This window comes from Rhinolophus hipposideros (assembly GCF_964194185.1).
Source record: "Rhinolophus hipposideros genome assembly, chromosome: 2".
NCBI classification, from domain to species: domain Eukaryota; kingdom Metazoa; phylum Chordata; class Mammalia; order Chiroptera; family Rhinolophidae; genus Rhinolophus; species Rhinolophus hipposideros.
In genome coordinates, this window is record NC_138048.1 from 105810634 (window position 1) to 105838458 (window position 27825).

At 39.5% G+C, this 27825-nt stretch overlaps 2 protein-coding genes across 2 annotated transcripts in view; one reads left to right on the forward strand and one right to left on the reverse strand.

Annotated features, from left to right (window-relative positions):
* LOC308510741 (guided entry of tail-anchored proteins factor 1) overlaps positions 1-10422 on the forward strand; it is a 39838-nt gene extending 29416 nt beyond the window's left edge. Inside the window, exon 5 of the mRNA XM_081080521.1 lies at positions 10290-10422. Coding sequence (XP_080936647.1) covers positions 10290-10303 — 14 coding nt within the window. The 3' untranslated portion in view covers positions 10304-10422. The remainder of the gene's footprint in view (positions 1-10289) is intronic.
* The window catches only part of LCA5L (lebercilin LCA5 like), a 30166-nt gene extending 11788 nt beyond the window's left edge, over positions 1-18378 (reverse strand). Inside the window, exons 1-6 of the mRNA XM_081024584.1 lie at positions 18220-18378; positions 14940-15057; positions 10224-10558; positions 9802-9948; positions 4180-4694; positions 1409-1546 (exon numbers count right to left, since the gene is read on the reverse strand). Of these exons, the coding sequence (XP_080880710.1) occupies positions 1409-1546; positions 4180-4694; positions 9802-9948; positions 10224-10558; positions 14940-15043 (1239 nt within the window). The 5' untranslated portion in view covers positions 15044-15057; positions 18220-18378. The remainder of the gene's footprint in view (positions 1-1408; positions 1547-4179; positions 4695-9801; positions 9949-10223; positions 10559-14939; positions 15058-18219) is intronic.
* Positions 18379-27825: the final 9447 nt, after the last annotated feature.

Below are 27825 nucleotides of genomic sequence, written 5' to 3' on the forward strand. Positions count from 1 at the left end.
CTACTTCCATTGTGATCCTACTTTTGTTTTTCTTTTAAAACTCTAAGCAAATATGTGGATATATTTGTATTGCCCCCTTTTCTTAAATAGTAGCATACCACACACTTTCCTCTGCCTTCCTTTTTTTCATTTATCAAAATATCCTGCACATTATTCCCTTTTACTCTATAGATTTCTCATTCCTTCTTACAGAGCTACAGAAATCCATCATGTGAAGGTGTATCTACGCTTCTTTTAAAAAATAAATTTGGATCTTACTGTATATATAGAATTATGTATCTTTCTTTTCTGTAAGTATTTCATTAAGTATTAAGCATTTCTCCTGTCAAAATTGCTTTTTAATGACTGCAAACTATTCATATGCCTATGGCTGCATATGAAAGCACAACATTGATTTCAAAATTCCCTGATAGCATCTCCAGATGTGTGTGTGTGTTTGCCTCGACCAGTGGGTCTCGAAGCCTCTTCTGTTCAGTTGCTAAGCTGGTTGCTACAGTCATGTCCATTTTCTGCCATATTCTTCTCTCTGTAGTTTCCTGAGACTCCAGATGAGAAAGAAACAACTCTTTCCCCACTTTACGAAGGGAGAATTTGTATGTTCTCCCTAACATGCTTCCCTTGCTCCTGAGTGCTCTCAAGGCTCCTGGGAAATCTGAATTCCCCACCTACAGTAATAAAGTTCATGTCTTAAAGAATCAAGCTTAGATTTACTAGTTGAGGCTTTGCAGAGCTATATTTCTTAAGTATCTTATTTATCTAGCTTTTCCAACTTGTTGGACATTTTAGAAATCTTGAAGGCAGAAAGATAGCAGAAGTCTGAAAAAATATCTTTAATTTTCATTTTTAAAGCACACTTATTTTTATTTATTTCTGAATTTTTATAAGTTTAGTTGAGCCAAATTGACGGTATATGCCAGAGAGCAGCTCTCAAACGCTCCCCTAAAGCACACTTTAAAGGACAGTTTGACAAGAATATTTGCAAGTGAGACTTTAAAATAAATTTATGGGACACTAAGATTGCTCTAAATATTTTAATGTTATAAGTTAATTTTTAAGTTTAAAAAGTTATTTTGGGTTCCATTAAAATGTTAATATTTTAACAGTAATATTAAACAGTAACAGTAATATTACTTCATGTGATGAAATAAAAATAACAAGAAGTCCTACTAATAAATAGAATAGAGCTTTAATTTTTCTAATTACGGTACACATTCACCAGGCTGTTAACGTATTTTATTAATAGTAATTTCAGATACTCAATCTGTTCATATGATTGTAGGGAAAAAAGGTAACGAGAAACATATTCCTCAAGTTAAATAATGAAAAGATATAATAGGCATAAGTAGCTCTGATATTTTGGGAAGCAGAATTTCACAAATTTTGTTATATTTTGCTTTAAAAGAAGTACCTTAAGTTTTTGGTGAAGGTGTTTCACTTCCATTTGGAGGGTGTTCTTAGCTGTTTGAGCTGCTAACGTCTTCTGGCTCTCGATGGCCAGCTGCCGATGGAAGGCTTTCTTGTTCATCCTCAGTTGTTTCTCCAAGCTCTGAAATCAGTATATATTTCAACTAGTCTGTAACCAGTGTAGTTTTATTAAACACTTCAGTTGTAATGGAACTAATTACAAAAGTACAAATGTTTAATACAATTTTAGTGGATGGTCTGCATAGGGGACATATTAGAACTAAATATAATATACTACACACACACAAAAAGCCAAAAAACATCCCAGACTCAAATTCGAGAGAATAAATATACGTTTGAACCTAATGATTTTCACAGTTTAGAATTTGCTATAAAAAATCTTTTTTGAACAGATCCTGAGAATTAATAAATAGCATCAATGTCATACTTTAAACCTAAGCAGTTCTGTTGAAATGAAGTATTCTGCTAACTTGGCAGAGTGTACAGTAAGTCCTCACTTAATGTCTTGCCTAGGTTCTCGGAAACTGTGACATATAATAAAGCCAATGTACCCCAGGCTAATTGATATAAACTATAAATTAGAGTTAAGTTCCTATGGCATATTTCTGGTCATAAAAACATCACCAAACTTCTAAATAAAGATCCAAAACACTTCCAATATTAAACATTGAAATACATGTTACTTATACATACATTGAAGAAAGATAAAAAAATAAGTAAGAGAATTCTTTCCCAACCTGCTTATGCCAGTTCAGGGTGGTGGGTGGCCGGCGCCTCTCCCGGCAGCTCAGGGGACAGGACGCCCTTCCATCGCAGGGCCACTCACACACACCCATACCCTCTCACTGGGACAAGGCAGACACACTCATTCATTTAATGTGCACAGCTTTGGAATGTGTGGGGAAACCGGAGTCCCTGGAGAAAACCCAGGCAGACATGGGGCCCCAGCTGGGAATCGATGTTGTTTTTGTCATCATCATTGTAAGGAAATGATGGTGAACGAAATGGCGGTACTTGATGATAACCTGCTGCATTCTTTAAAAATCTCTCACACCTCTCTTTCTAAAGGGCTGTCCAGCACCAGTGCAGACCACTGTGGACTGCGATTCTGGTAACTGAGACTGGAAGTTATAATAGGGACTCGCAGAGCTGCACCCACACAGACGAGTTATAAGCTAGTGTGAGGGCTGATTTAGCAGGACCACCCTCTACACAGAGGACTTGCTGTTTGTTGCATAATCGCCTTCTCTCCAGAATGAGAACTAGTTCATTGGAGAACTGTTTGATTTGGACTTTGACAGAGGCTTGGCTAAAGCCCGTTTCTTTCTTTTTTCTTTTTTTTCTTCATAAAATGTGGTTTCCCCATTATAACATTAATAATTTCTCATTAAAGAAAAGTGGGAAGTATGGTAAGCAAAAAGGATAAAATAATCACTAAAAATCCCACTCCCTATAAAATATTAATGTTAAAAAAGTACCTACATGTTTTGGCACACCAACATTTTGCCCTTAACCAAATTGCCCTACAATCAAACGGAATTTCCCATGGAACCAAGTGCTTCTGATAAGAAAATAGTCAATTAGTTCTTGAATTCTTTTTGGTTTTCCTTATATAGAAACATGAACTACTTAAACATGTAGACGTAAAAATATGTAGATGAGATAAAAATGTATTTCCTTTTGCATGACAAATATATGCTAACTACCTAAAGGCTCAAATAATGGAAACTTGGTGTGCTGCTCACACCAGTGCAAACAAGATTCCTGATTATTTTCTGTAGCTCACATATCCATTTTATGTGAGAAATTTCTCTTTGCAAATAGAAGAGGATTTTACCAAAGAAGAAATAACATAAAAAAGTGGATGAAATGAACTTGATATTTTCTTATTTCACGATTATAGAAAATACTCCTTTCGCCATCATGTATTAAGGAATTAAATAGCAAATTAATTCCATTCATATGTTTATGTCTATAGAGACCAAAAACTAAATGTCAGAAAATAAACGGAATTCTGAATATAATCAAGATGTTCTCCCAAATCATACCTTAGAATAGAATCCCCAAGCTTTGGACAACCGTGCACCATTGAGGAAAATCAGTCCACTTATGTCTTCAATTATTTTAGCTCCTGCCCCGCTCTCTGCTCCCAGGAGTGTTATCTGGGGGAAATCACTATTTCTAAAATACCAGAAATGTCTATGTGGTAGTGACTGGACAAACTGGTGAAGGAGAATACAAGGGGAGGGACTGAAGAGATGCGCCATTAGGTTTTTAGGGAAGTAGCCTTTCAGTAAACAGTTTGAAGTAGAGGGTTAGTTTCTAAGACAGATTTCACCCAATCTAAGCCAGCTCAACCCAACCCAACCCAACCCAACCCAACTCAACCCAACCCAACACAACACAACACAACACAACACAACACAACCCAACCCAACCCAACCCAACCCAGCCCAACCCAACATGGGGAAATGTCTCCCCTAACACCAGTAGCTGGTCTTAGAGAAGGATCACCTTCAGATACAGAGCCTATCCATAGAATGAGTACCTGCGCCCTGCAACTGAAGGAACCTTTCCAGTGCTGCGCTGTTTCTGTCTTTCCTTCAAGCCTCCACCTCCCCGCTCCGTGCCCCCCAGGGGACAACTGCGTCAGGGTGGCCTGCGGGGCTTCATCACACAGGCACAGGAGGGACGTGCACCCTCTCCGTCTTAATTTTTGAGACCTTAACATTTGTAAGCCTCTGAAATACAGACCTGTATTGTTTTGTCATTTGCCTCCATTTTTGTTGTAAGAGTAGCCAATCTTTGAGTAAGTTCTTCCCTCTCTGCAAGATTTTTGTCTTCAGAAAGTTTCTGCAGTGCCTGCAAGGCGTCCTTAGTCTTCATTAATTTGCTGTCCGTTTCTCTAAGTTTCCTAGATACAGTTCTTTCCTCTTCCTTGGATTTCCTAAGTAGCTTCCTTAAAGTTTTTACTTCACTCTGATGTTTAACCACAATCTGAGGTACATTATTTTGTGAATTCTCATATTTTCCTATAGCTTTCAAGTGTCTAATCTGAAGTTGTTTCAAAAGTTGGTTTTCTATGACTGTGGCTTCCCATTTACGATGTATATCAGCTAATTCATTTTTTAGTTCTTTAATCTTATTAAGCCTTGCTGAGAGGATGCGATGAGTCACAGCATCTCTTCTTTGGGGAATCATATTGATTTTAGGATTTAAAAATGGTGCGTTCCAGTTCTGCTTTTTTCCAACTGAGATTTCCTTCTGGCCTGTGTAAGCAGATAATCCAGTTTACTAGTATATATATATATAGATAGATAGATAGATAGATAGATAGATAGATAGATAGATAGACAGACATGCAAATATCAATGTATGTATAACACCCCCCTACACACATCTACATACTGAACGAAAACTAAAAGGGAAAAGAACTAACATTTAATGAATATGTATGCTTAAGCCAGGTACTTTATATACAGGCTCATATATAGATATGTCATTTAACCTAATTCTTTATGGTCAGTGGTAGTCTATTTTATAGTTAAGACACTTCAAGTTGTTTGTCCATGGTTACATAACCACAAAGTGACATAGTGGATTGAAAACCAGGTCTTCTTTGACTTCGAAAGCTGTACTAATTTCTTTTATAAAAGCTAAATTGAAAATCATGATAATGGCATTTATTACCATATAGCAGACATTGAACTAAATACTTTAGATGGATTATCTGATTTAATCCTTCTAACAATTATGTTATTATGGGGTAGAGTGTAACATTAGAGCCCAACGGTATATATGAAGAGCTCATATATTCAAAAATACCTTTTTAAAAAGACATTCAAATACTTGGAGTATATATCTAGATATTCCATTTCTCAGTAAATCCAACACAGACAATTTTTCCTGCATTACTTTTGCTGGACACTGAATATAGTTAGGGGGCTTATGAGCAGGGCATTTTAAATAAAAAGTATCTAAACAATATTACAGCAAGATTGTGTAATTGAAATTGAGTATGTCAAATGTATGTATAACATCACTGTTTTATTATCCCATTTTAAAGATGAACAAACTGATGCTTAGTAATGTCACTGGTCAGTGGGCACAGAGCTAGTAAGTGGTGAGACAGAACCCAGGTCTGTGTGCCTACACTACGGCCTTATGTCTACGTGCATTTGTGTGATATGTATGTACGTATATGTGCACATCTGTGTGTGCATGTGTACATAGTAGAATGTCTGTATTCTGAGAAAGAGAGACTGAATCTGGATTCTAGAATCTAAACTATGTAGTCCTCACCCTGGAGAGAGAAAGGAACGTCATGCCCAGCATCACTGGGGTCCTAATCTTAAGCTACTGGCAAAGTGTGGACACATTCTCTGGGACACGGCTTAATATATTTGGAATGGGAAAGGCGATTCTGCCTGGGACGGAAGAAACAGGGTGCTTTCTGGGGACAAAGCACGGGACTCTTGGCTATGACCGACCACATGGATTTGAGTGTCATCACAGAATCACACCAATAATTGACGCCGCCTTTGCAACTGTGCTTCCAATGGTATTTATTTAACTTCCCGCCGTAACAATTCAGTAGGGGCTATGTTTGAATGTTGGAGTATTTTGGTATTGGCTTTTGTGCACATTGAAAATTGGAAAGCAGAACAGGCCAGACTCTGTGACACCTACTAGAAGGCCAGTGAAGAGGTGCCAGTGGTTGTGTCAAGCCCACTTGAACAGCTTGGGCACTGGCTAGAGTAGCCCTAAACACAGGTGATGTGGATCAGGCTGTATTAAAATGAGTGGGTGGTGGCTGTCACGTGCTATGCCTTGCCTAGCATGACTGAACTTGACCTCTAATTTGTAATGTCTACTAGCTCTTCGGTGGTGTGACCCCTGGAGAGGAGAGGGAGTTCCCTGAGACCAGAAGGATGACGGGTGGTGGGTCACGTGGCCAGTGGAGGCTTGTGTCTTTGTCTCGTGTGTGTTCCAGTGATGGGAGGGTGGGCAGAGTCAGCATGGTTGGGGCCTGGAGACTGAACCTCACGGCCACAGGAGCACTGGCCAAGGTCCCAGGAAGGCATGTGCCCAGAGGGCGTGGGTGCTTTGAAAAGAGGAGGCATTAGCCTTCTAAACATCACGTGGGCTTGGACAAGGAACACGTAAGTGATGGAAAGGAAGGACCAGAAACCCTTCCTCACATGTTCTTGTCTCCATTTGTCCTCCATCCCTCAAACACACCTGAGATGGAATTTCTTGTCTAGTTTAGTGGGTCGGTGGGAGAGGAGAGCCAGTTTGCTTCAGAAAAGTATATATACCACTTGGCATTTGAGTGGTAGAGAACAAATTCCTACTATATACATCATGCATACTTGTATAACTATGAAGCTTATAGAAAACTGAAATAGGGTTTAATCTCTAATGGTTTTATACTTCATTATCCTAACCTACACATAATAAGAATGATAAAACTTACAATTTCTATCCCATTTCACACAATTAAGGCAAATTTAGCTGAATGATTAAACCACTCTTAATTTTTAAACCACAGAGCTAAAACACTTCCTCAAATTAAGTTAATTCACCAAAAACATGTACACGTAAGTCCATAGTTAACTAAAAAGGCACGCTTCTCATGGCTTAGAATGCAGCGTGCTCACTGCGCTCACATTTCACAGGCCCCAGCTCCCTCCTTCCTAGGTCCCTTCTCCCAGGGTTGCCCTCCCCGATCCCTCATTTTGAAAGCATTCCTGTCCTCCTAGCGCACTTCTCTGCCCATGTGGTTTCCTTCCTCATCCTCCCAGGACTCATCAAGTCCCCTGTCCTGGTCGGCTTCCTCTTTGGTTTCACTGTCCTGTTCCATTCCTGCACCCTTCACGCCCTCAGTCTGGTTCGGCTCCTGCTCCATGTTCTCACTTGTTCCTGCTGGCTCTGCCCTCCACCAGGTTCGTTATCTCTCCTCTCTCTCTCCTCTCTCTCTCTCCTCTCTCTCTCTCCTCTCTCTCTCTCCTCTCTTTCTCCTCTCTCTCTCTCTCCTCTCTCTCTCTCCTCTCTCTCCTTTCTCTCTCCTGTCTCCTCTCTCTCTCTCTCCTCTCTCCTCTCTCTCTCCTCTCTCCTCTTTCCTCTCTCTCTCTCTCTCTTCCAGGTTTACACTGTATTTCACCTTAATAGATAAAGACCCACTTCCTCGGAGGACCAGGGTAAGAAGAAGGTCAAAGAAAGGGCCTTTTCCCTTCCTGTTCTCCACAGTTCCCACGCCTGTCTGTTGGAGAGGGTATCTCAACACTAATTTAGGTCTTCCACCTCTTCCACCTCCACCAACTAAAGGCAGCAGGGCAAAAGGTTGTCCCAGCAATTGAAGGCAGTAAACCATCTTCTCTTCTGGTATACCAATTTTTTGAATGACTATCACATGTTTTGGCATTGTGTTGATAAAACACATCAAAGAAGGATATATGATTGAAAGAATTCTGAAAGTACATTTTTCTACAAAAGAGGGAAATGACCAATATTTGACAATCAAATTGTAGAAATAAATTGCTTGATGTTTACATTGATTTAATCTCTAATACTTGATAAAGCAAAAATCCTATCTAATTGAAGTCCTCATTTCCTCCTCATACTTTTTCTCTATGAAATAGTTTTCTGCCATAAATTTGCTTTTCTAAGATGGGAACGGAAAATGATCTCTGATGTTATTATTCTTTAGTGAATCCTGGATGTGTATTGGTAATTTCTGATCCAGTGTTCCCAGCCCCTGAGGTCAGAGATCTGCTTTCAGTAGACGAGAAAGCTGAACAGACATTGAACATTCATTTGAGAAGGGCTATGCTGGCTAAAATATTAAGCCTGTTTGCTTTGAATTCGAATTATACTAAGTACTTGCTACTTAAATTTCTTTGGGAAATGTTTGCAAAACATGAACTGTGAGGGAACAAAAGAATAAAAGGGTAAGCCCAAGAAAATACTTTATCATCCTGTGACAAAGTTTGATGTTACAACTACTGTTTTAAGTTCTTGATACACTGGTGCAAGGATCCTCAGGGACATAAAATTTGAGTGGAAGATGCACCCAAGATTGGTTTAAAATAATTTCAGTGTTCATACAAACAGAGCATCCTTTAGAAATCTAGTGCACTGTGAAATGGCTGAATTAATTTAGATTGCTCCTAATTGATGAACATGATCTTGCATAAAAAACCCAAATCTGTGGAACAAATAAATGAGCACTCAGTTTTAAAAAGTTAAATTATAAGGTGCTTAGAACTCACAATGCAGTTCATTTCTTGTCGAAATCGTTTTATAAATGCTAACTGCCTTCTCACACAGTCCCACAAAAGCCTAGACTCAACATAAAATGTATACAGAGAGCTCCATGGTCCTGTATCATAAACCCTTGGGGCCACACTGTTTCTGAATTTGGGGTTTATTTTTTATGGAGCATATATGGTATTTTCCACAGTATTCCCATCCCATTAGGGTTGGGGACAGCACACTTGAATCAAAGAATATTTTTGTAGCAAAATAGATATGACTGTTCAAACTAAGGGAAATAAATAAAGATCAGTGTCATGTCAGCTCAAGTCAGATTTTTGTTGCCAAATCAGTTGTGGTGGCAAAGATATAGAAAACGTTTGGTTTTCAGGGTTCAAGTGCAGTTAAGGGATTGTGTAAGTGTAGAACCCAACCCGGATGTATATTCTATTGTGATGACCGCTTCCAAATGCCACGAACGGACTTCCTTTGACAGAGTCCCGCTTGGAGAGAAGGCACTGGACTTTTCATTGTCTGTTATGGGCCTTGCCAGTGGGTGTAGGGCTCCCTGCTTCTACAAAGGGGGCCTCTAACCTTTGAGAATTTGGTGAAAGCTATGGGGTCCGTCTCCCTAGAAAAGTTCCCAAATGCAAATCGACACACAAAAAATGCATAAATTTCATGGGCTTCACAGACATGGGTCTTAGATTCAGAATCCCTGCTCTACAGCTAGGAAGACTGGAAACGGAAGATTCTAGATGATCCACAAGTGGCTGGGGGTGAGAGATAGTGGGTGAGAGTGACAGTTAGATGTGCCCCACATACACAAGCTCTTAATTATTCTCCAACTGGTGACTCATGGCAGGTCACAGTGGAAAACAGCGTCAGCTGTTCTAACATAAGGAGTCTTCAGAAACCCAGGATTGCCTGAAACGGGAGGAGGTCATCACAGTCTGGGCGGGAGGCAGAGAGAGAGGAGATCAAGGCCATCACAAAGCTAATTCCAGTTTGGACAGTAGGAGGTGATGGTGTTAATACATCTAAAAATCTCCAAGGAAATGACATCCACAGCCTTTTGAACCATCTCTGTTTCAGAAGATTATCTTTGCCGATATGCCTCACCAGACTTGGAGACCATCTTCTTGGGGTGTTGAGACAGGAATTTACATTTCATTGATGATCCAAACCATGATTCCTCAGCTGGGATGAAAGGCAAGAAGCCCATGAGATCCAAGCATTGTGGTACTCTGTAACAAGGCCACCTGTTAACTAAAAAATGGAACCGACCTCACTAGTAGGCTCCAGCAGGTGAAGCCATGCAAGACGGCTAGGCTTTACATTTTAAGCCTAACTTTCTGTTATCTTGTAATTATTCTCAATTTCTCTATTTCCTAACCCCTTCTAGAAAATTTCACTTATAATACACATTTACGAGAAGGAAAAATAATAGAACTGAATATGGACCCTTTCAAATACTCGTGTGCTAAATAATAAAGTCACCGTAACCAGAAATTTGGTCTTGCGTGGGAAATTTTGTTTCTTACCTTTAGGTTGGGAGATTTTATGAACATTGTATTTTTTCTTCTCCTCCTTGTTTTCTTTCACCACAGGTTTCTCTAAATAACTTCTATTAACAGCTGTTGCTGAACACTCGGAAACAAAGTCTTCTGAATAATCATAGTGAGAATTGAAACTCCCACAGGAACACTGAGATTTGCTGTAATCGACACTCCCATTGGAAGCATTACTGTTCCTTGGAAAATCAGCTGTGCTTGGGTTGCTCTTGTAGTCTGCTGATGTCCTGTGGTTTTCTAAGGCCACGCTGGGAAAATACTCATCTACATAGGTTTCTGTTGTATCAGCCAAAGACATAGTAAACCTAACAGAAGAAATGTCGCTTTAGATTGATAGCTATTGACATTAAAACAAACCTGTGCTTTATTATATGTAACTACACATGGATAATTAAGAACATGAAACAACACATTCTTTTGCAGTATTTTTCTGGAAAGATTTCAGTTTGGTTTTCGTATTTTTCTCTACATAAAATCTAAGTCTCCTGAGACCATACTTTGGTGAGATTATATTCACAGGTAACATAAGATAAAGTTCAGAGTAGATAACAACGATGACAACAATTTATGAATTAGTGCATTCCACTCTTATTCTATAAGGCTAGCTGTTTGTTGGAATTTTTTGGCCTTGATCAGAGATGAAGAAATGACCATGCTTGCTAAGTCTGGATGACTGGAATGAAGTGCAACACTCAGAAAACTCAGACATATCTGTGGAGAGGTACACATTTTTATTTACTAATGATCAAATCACATACTTTTGAGATCAAACATAGAATAGAATTAATCTACTTGATTCATGATTACAAGGTTTTTTTACTGTAATATAGGAAATTTGCAGTTTTCTATGCTTTATTTAGACTACTATAACATGATTTCCCTGATTATATACTACTTGATGACAGAAGGAGCAATTCATAAAAACATGGTGATTTGCATAAGAAAATCATCCAGTGGTTGGAACCCTTTTGAAGAAAATCTACCAAATGGAAAATTTACATTTGTTTAGTAAATAATTACTATATTTCCAGCTACACAGAAACCAAACTTTTATGAATAGTGGATTTGGAAAAATCAAAACTAAGTTTGTTTAGTTACTACCGTGTTTCCCTGAAAATAAGACCTAGCTAGACAATCAGCTCTAATGCGTCTTTTGGAGCAGAAATTAATATAAGACCCGGTCTTATTTTACTATAATATAAGACTGGGTATAATAATATAATATAATATAATATAATATAATATAATTAATATATACCGGGTCTCATATAATATAAGACTGGGTCTTATATTAATTATTGCTCCAAAAGATGCATTAGCACTGATTGTCCGAGTACGTCTTATTTTCGGGGAAACAGGGTATATATTTACCTATTCAATGTGAAAAATCAAAATCTTACTTGGAAACTAAACAATAGTAATTTAGACTTCAAAGAAATATGTTTAAAAGCTAAAAACAAAAATGGAATTTGAGGGCCGGCCCGGTGGCTCAGGCGGTTGGAGCTCCGTGCTCCTAACTCTGAAGGCTGCCGGTTCGATTCCCACATGGGCCAGTGGGCTCTCAATCACAAGGTTCCCAGTTCAACTCCTCGAGTCCCGCAAGGGATGGTGGGCTGAGCCCCCTGCAACTAGCAACAGGCAACTGGACCTGGAGCTGAGCTGCGCCCTCCACAACTAAGACTGAAAGGACAACTTGAAGCTGAACAGCACCCTCCACAACTAAGATTGAAAGGACAACAACTTGTCTTGGAAAAAAAAAAAAAAGTCCTGGAAGTACACAAACTGTTCCCCAATAAAGTCCTGTTCCCCTTCCCCAATAAAATCTTTAAAAAAAAATGGAATTTGATGGTGTGTTAGGATACCAGGGGCAAATGATACCACAGAGTTGTAAAGTCCTTGTAATCAAAGGGCACAACTGAAAAACTAAGACTTACAGAGAATCACACTTTTAAAATTTAGGGTGGATTTAATTCAAATTAAGTACAACTTGCAGTAATTTAAACAGAGTAGTTCTTCATTAATAGATCACAAATATTTTAGAGAGTAGGAAATCAAACACAAGAAGGACCTCAAACGTATTCACTCAATAACACTAACTTCCATTACAAACCAGATTGCTCTATATATCTATAATGCTACTGTATTAAGGCACAGTAATGCCACTGGAATCTCTGTCATATCTGCCTACTTCAATGGCAGTTTGAAACAAAGGAATCCATCTCTTGGGGTCTCTAAAAGGATTGTTGTTTTCATCGAATATTCTCAATTCTTCTGTTTTATCAAGAAAGCAAAGAGAAATTAGTGGCTATCAGGTCCTTCCTGACACCACTCTCTCTACTGAGAGGTTTTTTTTCCCCTCTAAATAAGTTTCTGCCACTTTCTGTACCTGCCTGACTCTCTAGCCTTCTCCTCTTCTGAAGAAATACATAAAGGCAGTTCATAATCTCCCTACTGCAGGAATCTTAGCCCAAATCATCGTCTTAGTAGTATTAGCATTGTATTTAATATTTAGTGCTTTTACTTCCTACAAACTGTGTTCTCGACATCTAATCCCAGCCACATAAAGGGGACAGGCTCAGACAGGTTATGTGATTGTCCATGTTTTCTAGCTTCAAGGTCAGGACTTTTTTCATGAAGCATCATAACTGCAAACAACATACAGGTAGTAACATTACACAATCCTAAGTAAAGCACTGATCTTCCCAGACTCATTCTGCCATGTAGCAAAGGACAGAAGCACAGGCAAAGACCCTTAGTTTTGACCCTTTGCATCTGGATTAAGAGACTCAGATGCTGGTGCAAGAGACTCCGAAGGACCAAAAATGTTCCGCTGCAGCCCTCAGAGCCCCACCTGTCCTTGTCCCTGAGAGCTGCCCCTCCTCACCTCTTCTTGCTCATGATCTTAGCCCCTAATTTCCTCCCCACCCATCTTGATAAATCCAAATTGCCTGAACAATGGTTCCTAGTCCACAGGATAAGTTGCTTCTCAACCAGCTGTTCCTGACACAAGCTAAACCTTGGCTGACCTCTCCTGTAAAAAGTCCCTCCTACCCCACCTCGGAACATGCCTTTGAGAAATCTCCTCATGCTGGCTTGCAGGATTAAGGCTTAATTCGAGAGTGTTTTTCATGTTAGTCACAAATTGTTCAGCTACTACAGTCATGGGAGTGCAACAGAGTGACAATTTACAGGCCGACTGATTTGGGTTTGAACTTGGGTCTGTCATTCACTTCAGTGACCTTGGCCATTTGTGAAATGTGAATAAGGCCACAGATTTCACCGGGTTATTATAGGGGGAAATGAGACTGTAAAGGCCTGTCACTGTTCCTGTCGCATAGTAAGCAATCAACAAATGGTAGTTTCCCCTCTTGGAAGAGGAATTCTGGGACAAACAGCAGGACTGTCAAGTGAACTGCCGGTGTCTTCATGTAAGAGATGCAACCCAAAAGTCAGTCCATTTCCACGTCAACTGTTTCACCTGGAACAACCACTTGACTAATCTCATTCGCCTGAAAACTCCCTGGGGACTGTTTTGTGCTGGCTGTAACCTCAGGCCTAACACAGTGCTGCCCTACAACCTGTTTTGTCAAAACTTGTGATAAGCCTACGGGAACTACTTGCTATTTAGCTTTTCATCATTTTACCTCTACTCGAGAGTTATAAAATACTAGTCTATGTTGAAAATGACTACTTAGCCCTTAACCTTTCAGATGAATCATAACTCACTGTGATCGCGTGGTAGACGGTGAGATGAAGAAGACCAGATTAGGATGCAGTGGTATTCTCCCCCATTTCTAAGTTAGAATACTGAGGCTTGAGGACATGGCTGTGCCCCATCTACAATATTTTTAAAGATTCTCTCTGAATCACTAACTCACAGAGGGCTAAGAGGAGCTTTGATCACCCATGTGTGACACACTACAAGAATTAGTCATCTGGTTTCTTAGTAAACATTGATATGTGCTTATTTGTCATCCTTATATCTTCTTTGATGAAATAAATGTTAAATCTCTTGTCCATTTTTTAAACTGTTTTCTTATTGTTCAGTTTTCAGAGCTCTTGTATATTCTGGACGTAAGTCCTTTTTCAGATATGCTTGCAAATATTTTCTCCCAGTCTGTGGCTTGTGTTTTCGTTTGCTTAACAGTGTCTGCAGGTGCTCGCTTCGGCAGCACATATACTAAAATTGGAACGATACAGAGAAGATTAGCATGGCCCCTGTGCAAGGATGACACGCAAATTCGTGAAGCGTTCCATATTTAAAAAAAAAAAAAAAGAGTCTGCAGGCATTTTCAATTTTGATGAAATGCAATTATCAATTTGTTCTTTTTCAATGATCCTTTTGGTGTCACATCTAAGAAATTTTGTATAACCTACGGTGACAAAGGTTTTCTCCTTATTTTCTTCTAGCAGTGTTATAGTTTTAAGTTTACTTTGATCCGTTTCGAGTTAATTATTATGGATCAAAGTTCTATTTTTTTTTTTTTTGGTGTAAGGACATCATTGTTCCAGTATCATTTCTTGAAAAGACCATTTTTTGCCCCCTGAATGGCCTTTGCACCTTTGTGAAAACTCAGATGTCCACAAGTGGATCTATTTCTGGGTTCCCTGTTCTGCTCCAGTGGTCTAGTCCTCAACCTTTACACCAATACCACACGTTTTGGTTACTGCAGGTTTATAATTGACCTGGAAATGAGGTGGTGGGAAATGCGTCCTCCAGGTCTGTTCTTCCGTTTCAGAGTTGTTTTAGCTATTTCAGGTCCTTGGAGTTTCCACGGGAATTTGAGCATCAGCTTGTCAATTCCTATGAAAAAGCCCAATGGGATTATGGTTGGGATTGTGCTGAGTCTATAGATAGGTGCATGGAGAACTGACACCCTGACAAAACTGAGCCTTTCCATCACGGATAAGACACCCCTGCCATTTAGTAGGTCTCCTTTAATTTCTGTCAGCAGTGTTTTGTAGTTTTCAGTACACAAAGCTCTAACATCTTTTGTTAGGGTCATCCCTAAGTATTTCATGCTTTTGCATGGTAACTGGTATTGTGCTGCTATTATAAGTGCTATTATCTTTTAATTTCAACTTCCAATTGTTTGCTGCTAGTGTGTAGAAATACAATTGATATTTGCATGTTGATCTTGGATCCGGCAACCTTGGTGAATTCACTTATTAACTCCAGTAACTTTTTTGTAGATCCCATCAGACTTTCTACATAGATGATCATGCCATCTGTAAATAATATGGACCTTTTCTAACATGGACCTTTTCGACTCTCCAGTACAATGTCGAACAGAAGTGGTGGTGATGGTGGAGTCCTTGTTTTGTGTTGGATCTTGGGAAGAAAGCATCCAGTCTTTCACCATTAAGTATGATGTTATCTGTAGGTATTTCCTTTGTCAGACTGTGACGTTCCCTTCTATTCATTATTTATCTAGGGAAGTAAGGCAAATCTTGGGGCAAAAGTGGGAGCAGAGAAGAGAGAGAGAAAGAGAGAGAGAGAGAGAGAGAGAGAGAGAGAGCGCGCGAAAAGGAAGAAGACAGAATGAGAGGAAATGAGGGAAGTCCATTTGGGGCTTCTGCTGAAGGCCCAGGGACCATCTACCGGGAAAGCCTTTGCCCCCTCCAGGCCGAGGCAGTGGACATGCCCCTTGTATAATACTACATGCTAGAACACAGAAACAATGCTTCAATTGCCCAAATAGCTCTATTCCTGAATCTTTCCGTAAGAACCACTGTGAGCTCCCATGGACTCAGTCTGCACCGTGTGATTTTAGGAGGGGGTCCAGCGCTACCTAGAAAGGTGAAGGGCTCCTTGTTGGCCATCCAGGGCAGCAGCAGCACCCTCAGTGTTGATGCTGGATGCCAAGAATCACCTGACTGTAGACCTCCATTCAGCCGGGAACCAGTAGGTGACTCCTCCACATACAGTCACCTCTTCCCAGAGAGCATTGGCGCACTCTAGTGATGGAGTGGGGGGGGGAGGCTAGCGTATAAGTCCCGCTGGCTTTACCTTCCTGAGGCTGTCTGTGGAACTACTCTCAGGGTGGTAGGTGGCTTCTGGGATGGCCCCCTGACCCCACTTCCCAGTGTTCATACCCTGTGTGATCCCCTCTCCTTTAGTGTGACCCGGATGTCACTTCCAAGATGAGGTGACTAAAAGACTCTGGCTTCTGTCACCCTCTCTTTCTCTCACTTGCTCAAACTGGTGGAAGCCAGCTGCCATGTTGTAGGCCGACCCACGGAGGGGCACGCGTGGCAGGAACTGAGGCCTCAGACCAACAGCCGGTGAGGAACGGAATCCTACACCCACCGCCAGAGTGAGCGTGGGGTTGGACCTTCCCCCGGTGAGTCCTGAGAGGATGGCAGCCTTGAGAGACATTTCGAGCCACAGGACCCAGCTGTGACCAGACAGACTCCTGACCCCTCAGGATACTCAATGTTGTTGTTTTTCCAGTGAGTAAACTGGAGTTAATTTGGAAACTGGAGAGAGACTTATAGAAAACTGTGAATCTAGCAGAGGAGGTTACAAAGTAACCTGGAAGAACAGGATTTTATGCTAAATGACTTCTTTTATTTAGGTGAATGGATACTTGCTGGAATGTTTATCTACCTGGTTTTAAAAAATCTACATAATGTCATATTTTCTCTCTCTAATCCATTAATTTTAATCAAATCATGATCTTATCAAAGGACTGTTTTCGAGTGGTGGCCAATCACACTATTGTTTTAGGCTGTTACTTTTGGGGTAACTTGTTGCACAGGCATAGATGACTAATACACTCAGATGTGTCTTATCAGGGCAGTTCAATTTCCAAAACAATTACTTCAAGTTAACATAAGTTACACCCATCAAAGAGACCAAACATTCCTAGAATTCTGGAATTCCCATGGCCCCAGACCTGTTCTAAACTTTCTACCTGGATGACCTGAATATGGGTCTGTCTGGATTCCCCTGAGACTGCAAGTTCCACACTTTTTCATGAAGCTGAGCCTGCCAGCCGCCTTCAGCAATGGAACACCAAGTTTGAATATGGGCTATTACTACAGTTGGCAGTGAGATGCGCCAGGAATACGTGTACATACCAAGCAGCTGTCTGAATATTCAGTCTGGTAAGTACCAACCTTCTCATTGATCTGGTAGTAATTGATTGGTGACTAGTGCCAGCCCTGTAACTACACTTATAAGTTGATTCTGATTCTTTTGGAGTCTCTTTATATTAACATAAATAAGCCACATCTCACCACTGTTATCAATAAAAAATGTATGCAGGCTCCACATATACAGATTTCTGATGATGTGGCACATTATTGAAAAATCCAGGTCTTTGGCCAAATGCCTCATGTTCTTAATTGGCTAATTAATTAATTAAAATGTTAAATGAAAGAACATTTAGTGTCTGCTGGGCACGGGGGTTATGGAGAAGGCAAACTTCTGCCTTCAAGCATGTGAAAATAGGCAAAGTTAGTAATCATGTAATTAATGCTTACTAGAATTAGCACACTAGTTTTTGATATGGGAAATTTATGGTAATATACAGTTCAGATTTTTGCAGCATTTATGTTCTGCATGGTGTTTACAGTATCGTGATCCCTGTTTTATTGCACTTGAGGCATAATTTCACTGTCTCTGTCATCGTGGGTAGGGCTTATTGTAGTTTTTGTGCTGTTATGACTCAGGAATACAGCTCACAATTAAAAACACTTTCCATTTAGAGCACTAAATGGAAAATTGTGATCCAGTTTTTCTGGAATGTGCCATGGTGAAAAGGTGTGGCTGCCTACAAGAACAATATATTTGTATGTCATGTTCATTTAATTACAGAATTAGAAATAAGAATGTTCAGGATCAAGAAATACATCTGCATCATTCAGAATACTACACTCAGTTGACTTCCTCCTGCTCTGGCAGCAAGGCAGACAAAAAGTAAACATAGGCTAAAATGTTTTAAAATGAATGAATGCATACTTGCTATTCTTTATTACACTTGCCGAAGATGTATGAAGGTCAGCTGTATGTTCTGAGCCGAGGGTTCTTCACACTGTAGTAGGACTTAGGAGGTTTCTAGGGTAATGTTTTTTGACACGTTTTGGTCTCTTGTTAAGCAAAGAATATATTTCAAAAGACCTAGGATGATAGTGCAAAAAGAAAATGTTAAGATCTCACAAATAAATATTTATATAAGAAATTAAAAGTTTTGAACCAGTATTAATTTACATATATATCATTTGCATATGCATTGCAGTGTATTTCACACACTGAGGCTTCTTCTCTGTCAGGGTGAGTTGACTATTGGCAGTTGTGAGGGAAGTTCTTGGTTGCAGTTCTAAAACAGTCCTGCTGAAATAAAATTTAAAGGGGCCACAATAGAGCAGTGCTTTACAAAGTGTTGGGGGCAGATTTAAGCTGGTCTAAGTCACTTGCCTGTTCTTTCCAGTGCAAAGTTGAACATAAATAATGAAAGTTTTCGGATTATGTGTTACTTGACTGTAAACGACAGAAAATAACGAAAGGAAGAAAAGTACCAGGAAGCTGGTACTACTGGTGGGCACTGGGTCTTAAGCAGTGATATTGATAGACTTAGTATCATTTGTATACTAAAATTCATCCTTCTGGCTCAACAATTAGCCTCACAAATTATCAGATTCTTGATTATTACTACAATCAAAAAATCCTAATTCTTAAAGGTGAATGTTCTGTAGTGAAATTATAATCAATTCATAAGGACGATTTAGTTTTCAAATGGTTACAACTATGTTTCCCAACCCAAATTATTTTATGGGTAGGTAACTGTATTTTTTTATATTAATTAATTTAGTAATTTATTAAGTTTCTATGACAGTTGACATTCAATAGTATATTAGTTTCAGGTGTACAACATACTGCTTAGACAATTACATTACTTACGTGACCCCCGCAATGTCTAGCACCCACCTGACAATATACAGTCATTACAATATTACTGACCATGCTGTACTTTACATCCCTGTGACTATTGTGTAACTGCCAATTTGTACTTTTTATTCCCTTCACATTTTCACCCAGCCCCCAACCCACCTCCCATCTGGCAACCATCACTTTGTTCTCTGTATCTATGGGTCTGTTTCTATTTTTTGTTTTATTTATTTTCTTTATATTCCACATGTAAGTGAGATTGTATGGTATTTGTCTTTCTCAGTGTGATGTATTTCGCTTAGCATAAGACCTTCTAGGTCCATCCATGTTGTCACAAATGATAAGATTTCATTTGTTTTTATGGCCTAGTGATATTCCATTGTACATATGTACCACTTCTTCTTTATTTGATCGTCTATTAATGGACCCTTAGGTTGTTTCCATACCTTGGCTATTGTACATAATGCTGCAGTAAACATAGGTGTGCATATATCTTTTAGAGTTAAGTGTTTTGGATTTCTTCGGATAAATACCCAGGAGTGGAATTGCTAGGTCTAAGGTAGTTCTATTTTTAATTTTTTGAGGAACCTCCATACTGTTTTCCATTGTGGCTGTACCAATTTGCAATCCCACCAACAGTGCACAAGGGTTCCTTTTCCTCCACATCCTCGCCAACATTTGTTTGATTTATTGATGACAACCACTGTGATAGATGTAAGGTGATATCTTATTGTGGCTTTAATTTGCATTTCTCTGATGTTTAGTGAAGTTGAGCATCTTTTCATGTCTATTGACCATCTGTATGTCCTTTCTGGAGAAATGTCTAGTCAGGTCCCCTGCCCATTTTTAATCTTGTTTTTTGGTGTTAAGTTGTATGAGTTATATATATATATATTTTGAATATTAACCCCTTATTGGATGTATCATTGGTGAATATCTTCTTCTATTCAGTAGGTTGTCTTTTCGTTTTGTTGATGGTTTGCTGTGCACAAACTTTTTAGTCTGATGTAGTCCCATTTGTTTATTTTTTCTTTGGCTTCCCTTGCCTGGGGAGACATTTCAAAAAAAAAAAAATTACTAAGAGCAAAGTCAATGACTTCATTGCCTATATTTTCTTCTAGTTTTATGGTTTCAGGTCTTCCATTTAAGTATTTAATCCATTTTGAGTTAATTCTTGTATATGGTGTAAAAAAAATGGTCTAGTTTCATTTTTTTTGCATGTATCTATCCAGTTTTCCCAACACCATATATTGAAGAGTCTGTTTTTCCCTCATTTTATATTCTTGCCTTTGTCATATATTAATTGACAATATAGGGGTGGGATTATGAGTATTTCTGGGCTCTCTATTCTGTTCCATTGATCTGTGTTTGTTTTTATGCCAGTACCATGCTGTTTTGATTACTATAAACTTATAATATTGTTGCGTCCTGCGCAACAAAGGCTGTAGGGAGGCGAGAAGGGGCGGCTTTGGGTTAAGCTATAATAAAGAGACAGAGACTCAATATAGTTAAATTACAGAGGACCAGGGGACCCACAGTATCGGAGACTGGGGCCCCCTAATTGGGCCGACTGTTGGTATTTATTGATTTTAGACAAAGAAGTCACATGATTTAAGGATTTAAGGATTTAAGGCATGGTCTGTGAAACTCTTATACCACATAGAAAGAATGATCTCAAAATCCAATTATTTTTCCCCAAACAGCAGAGGCATCCAGTCTTATGATAACTAAGGTGTGGTATGTACCTCCCTGGGGTGGGGAAAGTAAAACAACGCCTTGAGCTGAGCAGAAAGAGCTTGATCTTATCGCTCTAATGATCCTCTCTCACAGTTAGGTGAGAGGGAGAGGCAAGAGTCAGCAGCAGCTTTTCTCAAGCAGGGGGAAGGAATGACAAAGCCTTTTCCCATTAATCTTCATACAGCTCATCAGGGGACTCAACGGGGTCCCTTCTGGTTTAGGTTGTTTCTCCCGTGAGAAATCTTACCGGTCTTTGACTGCAAACCCTTCATCTGAAGACCAGGCGGAGAGACACAGGGTGTAACAAACTCAATCCCAAAGAGGCACAGTCCCACAAATCCTTCCTTTCCTAGGGAAAGGCATGGGGGGACAGACGTTTAGGCCATTGTGTGACCACATAGTATAGTTTGACATGAGGTAGCATGATACCTCCAACTTTCTTCTTCCTTTTCAAGATTCCTGTCGCTATTTGGGTCTTTTGTGGTTCCATATAAATTTTATGATAATTTGTTCCAGTTCTATGAAAAACGCCATTGGTATTTTGATAGGGATTGCATTGAATCTGTAGATTGCTTTGGGTAGTATGAACGTTTTAACTATGTTAATTATTCCTATCCATGAGCATGGCATATGCTTCCACTTATTTGTATCTTCTTCAATTTCTTTCTTCAATGTCTTACAGTTTTCTGAGTACAGATCTTTTACCTCCTTGGTTAAATTTATTCCTGGCATTTTTATTTTATTTTTATTTTGGATGCAATTATAAATGGGATTGTTCTCTTAATTTCTGTTTCTGAGAGTTCATTATTGGTGTGTAAAAATGCAACCAATTTCTGAATATTCATTTTGTATCCTGCTATTTTACTGAATTCATTTATCAGTTCTAACAGTTCTTTGGTGGAATCTTTAGGGTTCTCTCTATATAGTATTATGTCATCTACAAATAGTGACAGTTTTACTTCTTCCTTTCCAATTTGGATGCCTTCTATTTCTTTTTCTTTTCTGATTGCTGTGGCTAGGACTTCCTAGGTAACTGTATTCTTAACCAGCTTTATGTTAAACAATAGCTTGACATACAATTTTCCCCTCTTTTCTCATTCATTCTCAACACTTCCTATTCCATTTCCCACTTAACTTTTCCCCCTTAACACATATCATTATCTAACATAGTACATGTTTTACTTATTTAGCTCATTTGTTGCCTGACTTCCCCCACTAAATTGTATGCTTCATGATGGCAGTATTCTTGACTGTTTTGTCTACTGCTGTATTCCCAGTGCCTAGAAGAGTTCCTAGGAAATAATAAGTGTCCAATAAATATTGATTTAAAAATGTAATGTTCAAGGTGCCTTGATCTTACTTCAGTTTCTGTCTCCATATCTGTTACTCCTGACAAACTTCTCATTGCTGCTGACCCAACACAAAATGTTCTAAATGAATGCTTTCCTAACATGATAAAGAAATATGTCTCAAACTAAGAGCTAACCTCACATGCTTAATAATGAAACATTAATATATATTGCTGTAAAGATTAAGATAAGGATACCTACTATCATTTCTGTTAGTTAATAGTTTTCTGGGGGTACTAGCCAATGAAAATAGACATGAGAAAGAAATGAGGTATAAATATTGGAAAGAAAAGGCAAGTTATTTATAATATGCAGATGACATGAGTGTATACTTAGAAAACCCCACATGACACTATAAAGAGAAAGCAATAAAACTATAGGTTACTAAATTGATATAAAAATCAATCCTTTCTATATGCAAATTAAAATGACTTAGAAAACAGATGAAAATATCCTGCTTATAATATTGCCTCCCAAATTGAAGACATCTGGTATATAATGTAAAGAAAACTTTAAAACTACTGAAAGAAAAGAAGATTTATGTAAGTTGAAAGGCATATTGTTTTGTTATATACGAGGGACCAAGATGATAAAGATGTAAATACTCCCCAAGTGCTAATATAATGCTAAGAATATTTTTTTTAATTTGACAAATTGATACCAAATTCATTCAGAAAAATCAATATGGGAGAACACAAAGTATTTTGATAAAGAATGATGACCAAGGACTACCTCTCTCAGATACTGAGATATGAAGCTGGTCATCAACACACCCTGACACTAGTGCTTGAATAGAGAGAGAAAAATGAAATAAAGAGTTCAGAAACAGAAACACATACAAATGGAAACCTGGTGTAAGATAAAGGTGGAGAAAAGTGACATTCCATAAATGATGGGGTCGGGGGGCAATTGGCTCAAAATCTGTCTGGAACTCAGAACAAGAGTGAATCCTTATTGCATTCCTCACAGTAAAATAAATACTAGATGAATTAAAAATATAAATGTTAAAAACAAATCTTAAAAGAGAACATGAAGTGTGTCAAGAAATAAAGCCCAGGAACCACAAAGGAAACATTTAGTAAAATGGTTGCAAAAAAATTTAAAACTTCTGTGTAACAGAAAAAAATCATCAAGTCAAAAGGGACATCAGAAACTGAGAAAACTTTTTAATACATATGAAAAGAGCTAATTTCCTCAATTTACAAAGAATTCTTATAATAAGCCATTAGTAAAATGGGCAAAGGACATGAACACATCACAGTACAAGCACATTACAGAAACATGGACAACCAAGATATATAAAAAAAATGTTCAAACTTGCTCTTAATTAATGAAATGCACATTAAAACAATTAAGATTCCAGTTTCATCTATCAGAATGACAGAAATTAAGGAATTGGATGAAACTGCATAGTTGGAAAAAGAGAAGAAGGAAGTGCTTCTCTGCTGGTGTTGGATGGACATGTAAAGATCTCCCTGTCATGTTCATTTTCTAATCAGTGTCTGCATGTAGCTCATTCTCTGCCATAATAAAAGGAGTTGTACTCCCAGTTTTAAGATTTACGATTGCATTTGGTCCTGTGGTAGGCTAATTACCACCCTGCAAGGATGTCCACATCCAAATCCCCAGACTCTTTGAATCCCCAGACTCTGTGAACATAATCTGTCACTTTACATGTAGCAAAAGGGACTTTGCAGAGTCTGATCGCCTGAAGGATTCTGCGGAGAGGAGATTATCCTGAGTTATCTTGGATTATCCACCTGGGCCTGATGTAACCACAAAGGCCTTTAGAAAAGGGAGACAGGAGGCATCAGAAGATGGCACCGTGATGAGGGAAGCAGAGTCAGACAGAGATGCTTTGCTGCTGGCTGTGAAGATGGAGGAAGGGGTCGCAGGCCAAATACAGGCTTTTCTATACATCAGCAAGGGCAAGGGCCTGGATTCTCCCCTGAAGCCTCCAGAAGAAACCAGTCCTGACATCATCTTCATTTTTAACCCATGAGACTCATTTCAGACGTCTGGCCCCCAGAACTGGAAGACAATAAATTTATCTTGTTTTAAGCTCCTGAGAATGTGGTAACTTTTTACAACTGCCCTAGGAAACTAATACAGGTTATACTGAAAAACAGAATGAATCAAAATGAGATTAAAAGCAAGCTATTAAAATGTAAACGAAAATATTATAAATTTCAAGAAGTCCAAGAAGAGGGTAAGTTCCAATGCTTTGGGGAAGTAACTTTATGCTCCCAGAAACTGTCTTGCCTTACCTCTTCTGGACTATATCCAGGAAGGTGACTGACTGACCCTGGGAACTTGTGGGATTGTCCGCTTTGGTGAAAGCAGCGGGAACACACAGCAGACTCTCTCGTCTGCATTCAGGATGGAGATTTAGGAGAAAACAAGAAGGCTGGCCTTTGAGCAGAGGCTAGGTGGAGGCATGTCTGGAGGCTGAGAAAGCAGGGAGGGGAGGGCAAGGGGTTGGTGACAAAAGCTGACCGGTAGCTGGCAAGGTCAGGAATTAATTGCACAGGCAAATAAGTTAATTGAAGAAATAAGGAAATATATTTAGAACCATGAGAGCCAAATTTCTTACTGCTGGAAAGGGTTTTACTTACACGCAAATGGAGAAGGCTAGAAAGAAATCTGAGGTGTTGGCTTAGAATAGGAAATATTGAGTTAATATATATCTATATACCTATGAAGAATATATAAGTGTATAGATACGGGTATATAGCTAGATCTGTGTGTGTGTGTGTGTGTGTGTGTGTGTGTGTGTGTGTGTGTCTATTTTTCCTATCTCTGCTCTCTGAGAGGTTCTAGAAGCAATGATACCACAGTAACAATGAGCAGACTGAGGAAACTCCCCACTTAAAGGAATCAGGGTGTCTTGGAGACATGGATGGTTCCAGGCCTGGGGCAGGCAACAAGGTAAGGCTGGTATGTGTTAAAGGACCCAGAAGCCAACTTGAAGTTTGCACTGGTTAAATCTAGGACATTTGAGCACCAAAATACATGAAGATATATTGTAAGATGACAACCTATTAAATGAACTAGGAATCCATGAATCCACACTGATATAAATGAATAAATAAATGAGAAAGGAAGAGAATAATAACTAGTAAATGTACACGGAATGGCAGAAGTAGATAATGACTGTCTGACCGACTATTGTGGAGGTTGCTGTCAAGGGATGTTAAAGGCCAGTGAATGCAAGTTTGATAAGGAACAAGTTTGATAAGGAACAGGATTTGGCACAATACTAACCAAATACAAAGGGAGAGATGGTGACCTTGCAGAGAAACCTAGCAGACACCACCCTGGCCAGGTCATCAGTGTTCATCGCCAGTGATGGGACAGGTGGACCTCGGGTACCTCCTTGTAACTGACAAGAGCCCAGGTCATTCCGTGGCCTTCCTGCCAGGAGCTTGGCCTGAATCGGGTGGTGAGGAAATAGCGCGGCAGGACCCAAACTGAGGGTGTGTCTTCCTTCAGAACAGAAGGCCTGAATTCTTTATACAAACTTTGACGCAAAGTGAAGCAGGATGTTAAATGAATAGAAAAGCTCTACCTCCCTCAGCTTATACAAATAGTGTTACATAGTAAGAATGAAAATTCTGCATAGTAAGACGATCACCTGTTTTAGGGCATTCAGGAACACTGTTTCAAACATGTATCCACTTGTAAGATTATGTGTCTCAATTTTTTTGCTTCAGAAAGTGGGTCACTGATATTGGAGAGGGAAGGTTAAGAGTTAAAGCTGAGTAAGAAGAGAGGGAGGATGTTACAGAAGAGAAAACGCTTGGTGGCAACACATGGGAGTTACAGTGACAGCTCTGCCCGTTCAACTGTTTGTCCTCAACTGTTTAATGTGTGACATTAGCGGATTGTTTTCCATGACTTCTAAAGTCCAGTCTAGCATGAAAATCCACAAATTAAATATGCCTACATACGTCAGAAATCTCCAGCTTTATTTGATAATATGGAAATGTGCCATATTCAAAGTCTGGATGGTTATGTAGGTTTTGGTCATTTAACAATATTATGTATTTTATTTATTTTTGACAAAATGCTTGAATTTACTACCAGACTGAGCATCCCAAAGAAATGCCTTGAGGATCAGAAGCTGTGCCTCCTTCCAGCAAGTGGGGGCAAATGCAGTGTACTGCCCCACACTAAAGGAAAATTTAACTGCGTTCTAGGGCGAAATTTATACAAGTGTAAACTTTTAGCGCCCCCTCCTGGCCACTGCCACATTTCTTTTTACTTTTCAGTGTTAACCTAATCACTTTTACTAGAATTTTCATTCTTTCTATTTTAGTAAAACTGTACTGAAATACCCCCCATTTGATAGATCTCACACATTAGAATGTTCATTTCATTCATTTTTTTCAACACACATTTGGGTGCTTACCGTGTGCCAGGATCTGTGGGAGGTATGGGGGAATATGATGAACACAAACAGAAATGTTTCTGTTTTTGTGGAGCTTCTATGTCGGGAATAAAATCACAATAATGACTGTTGTAAGTGTTGTAATGGAAAGAGATACAAGTCTCTGAGGACATATGGCAGAGAAATTTGGCCTAGTGACCTGGGAAATAAGTTTTCCTTTGGAAGCACCATCTGAATTGAGATATGAAGCGTCAGTGGGAACTAAGCAGGCAGAGGAATGGGGGTAGGAAGGAAGAACACTGCGGATGGACAGAGAAGACGGTGCCAAGGCCTGGTGGGTCGAAGAAACCGGTGTGCTGGGGCCCAGTCACAAGGGCCGGAGGGTCCAGATGGGTCTCCAGACGTAGGTGGGCTGAGCACCCCTAGCATCACCGGATGGCATTTTTATGATTTGAATCATCAATCCATGAGCAATGGGAAGCTAGCAGTAAGCAAAAGAGGGAGGCTGGGGAAGGCATGACATGATCAGCTCTGCATGCTGAAGAGCTGACTCTGGTTGCAGTGTAGGGAACAGCACAGAGAAAAGTAAGACAGTAGAGGACTGCAGAAGGCTGGAAGGAGGAAGGCGGTAGCTTGAACTAAGGTGCCAGTGACCATGGAGAGACGTGAAAGATGTACAGGAAACAACAACGCTGGGGCGTGGCGGTCCACTGGGTGCTGGGGTGAGGGAAGAGGTCAAGGAGGAATCCCAGTTTCCAGTGGTACAGATCCCAGTTGGGTGGGGTGGTGGGAGACTGTTCGGTCTTGTTTGTGTTGGGTTGGAGGTATATGAGGCAATGCCATTCAGCTCGCTGGACATAAGGGTCTAGCTTAGAAAACAAGGCCAGGCTGGACAGACAAAGGTGGGAGTCAAGAGCATAGCATTAGGAATAAAGACAGTGGAAATGTAATGGCTCTGTGTGATGTCAGAGGGGTAGTGGATGGGGTGATGGGGGTTCACACAGTGTGAGGGATATAAATGATAAACGTCTAAGTAGTACTTTGTCTTCTGCACCTGAAACTAATTTAAAAAAAAGAAAAAAAGACCATATAGATGGGGGGGCATGTATTTGTGCCTAATGTCAGTTGAGATGGAACAGCTGATTGTATAAGTGAGAGGAGTGTCGACAGTGACAGGGTAGGGTTTTTGACAAGCGGGAGGGG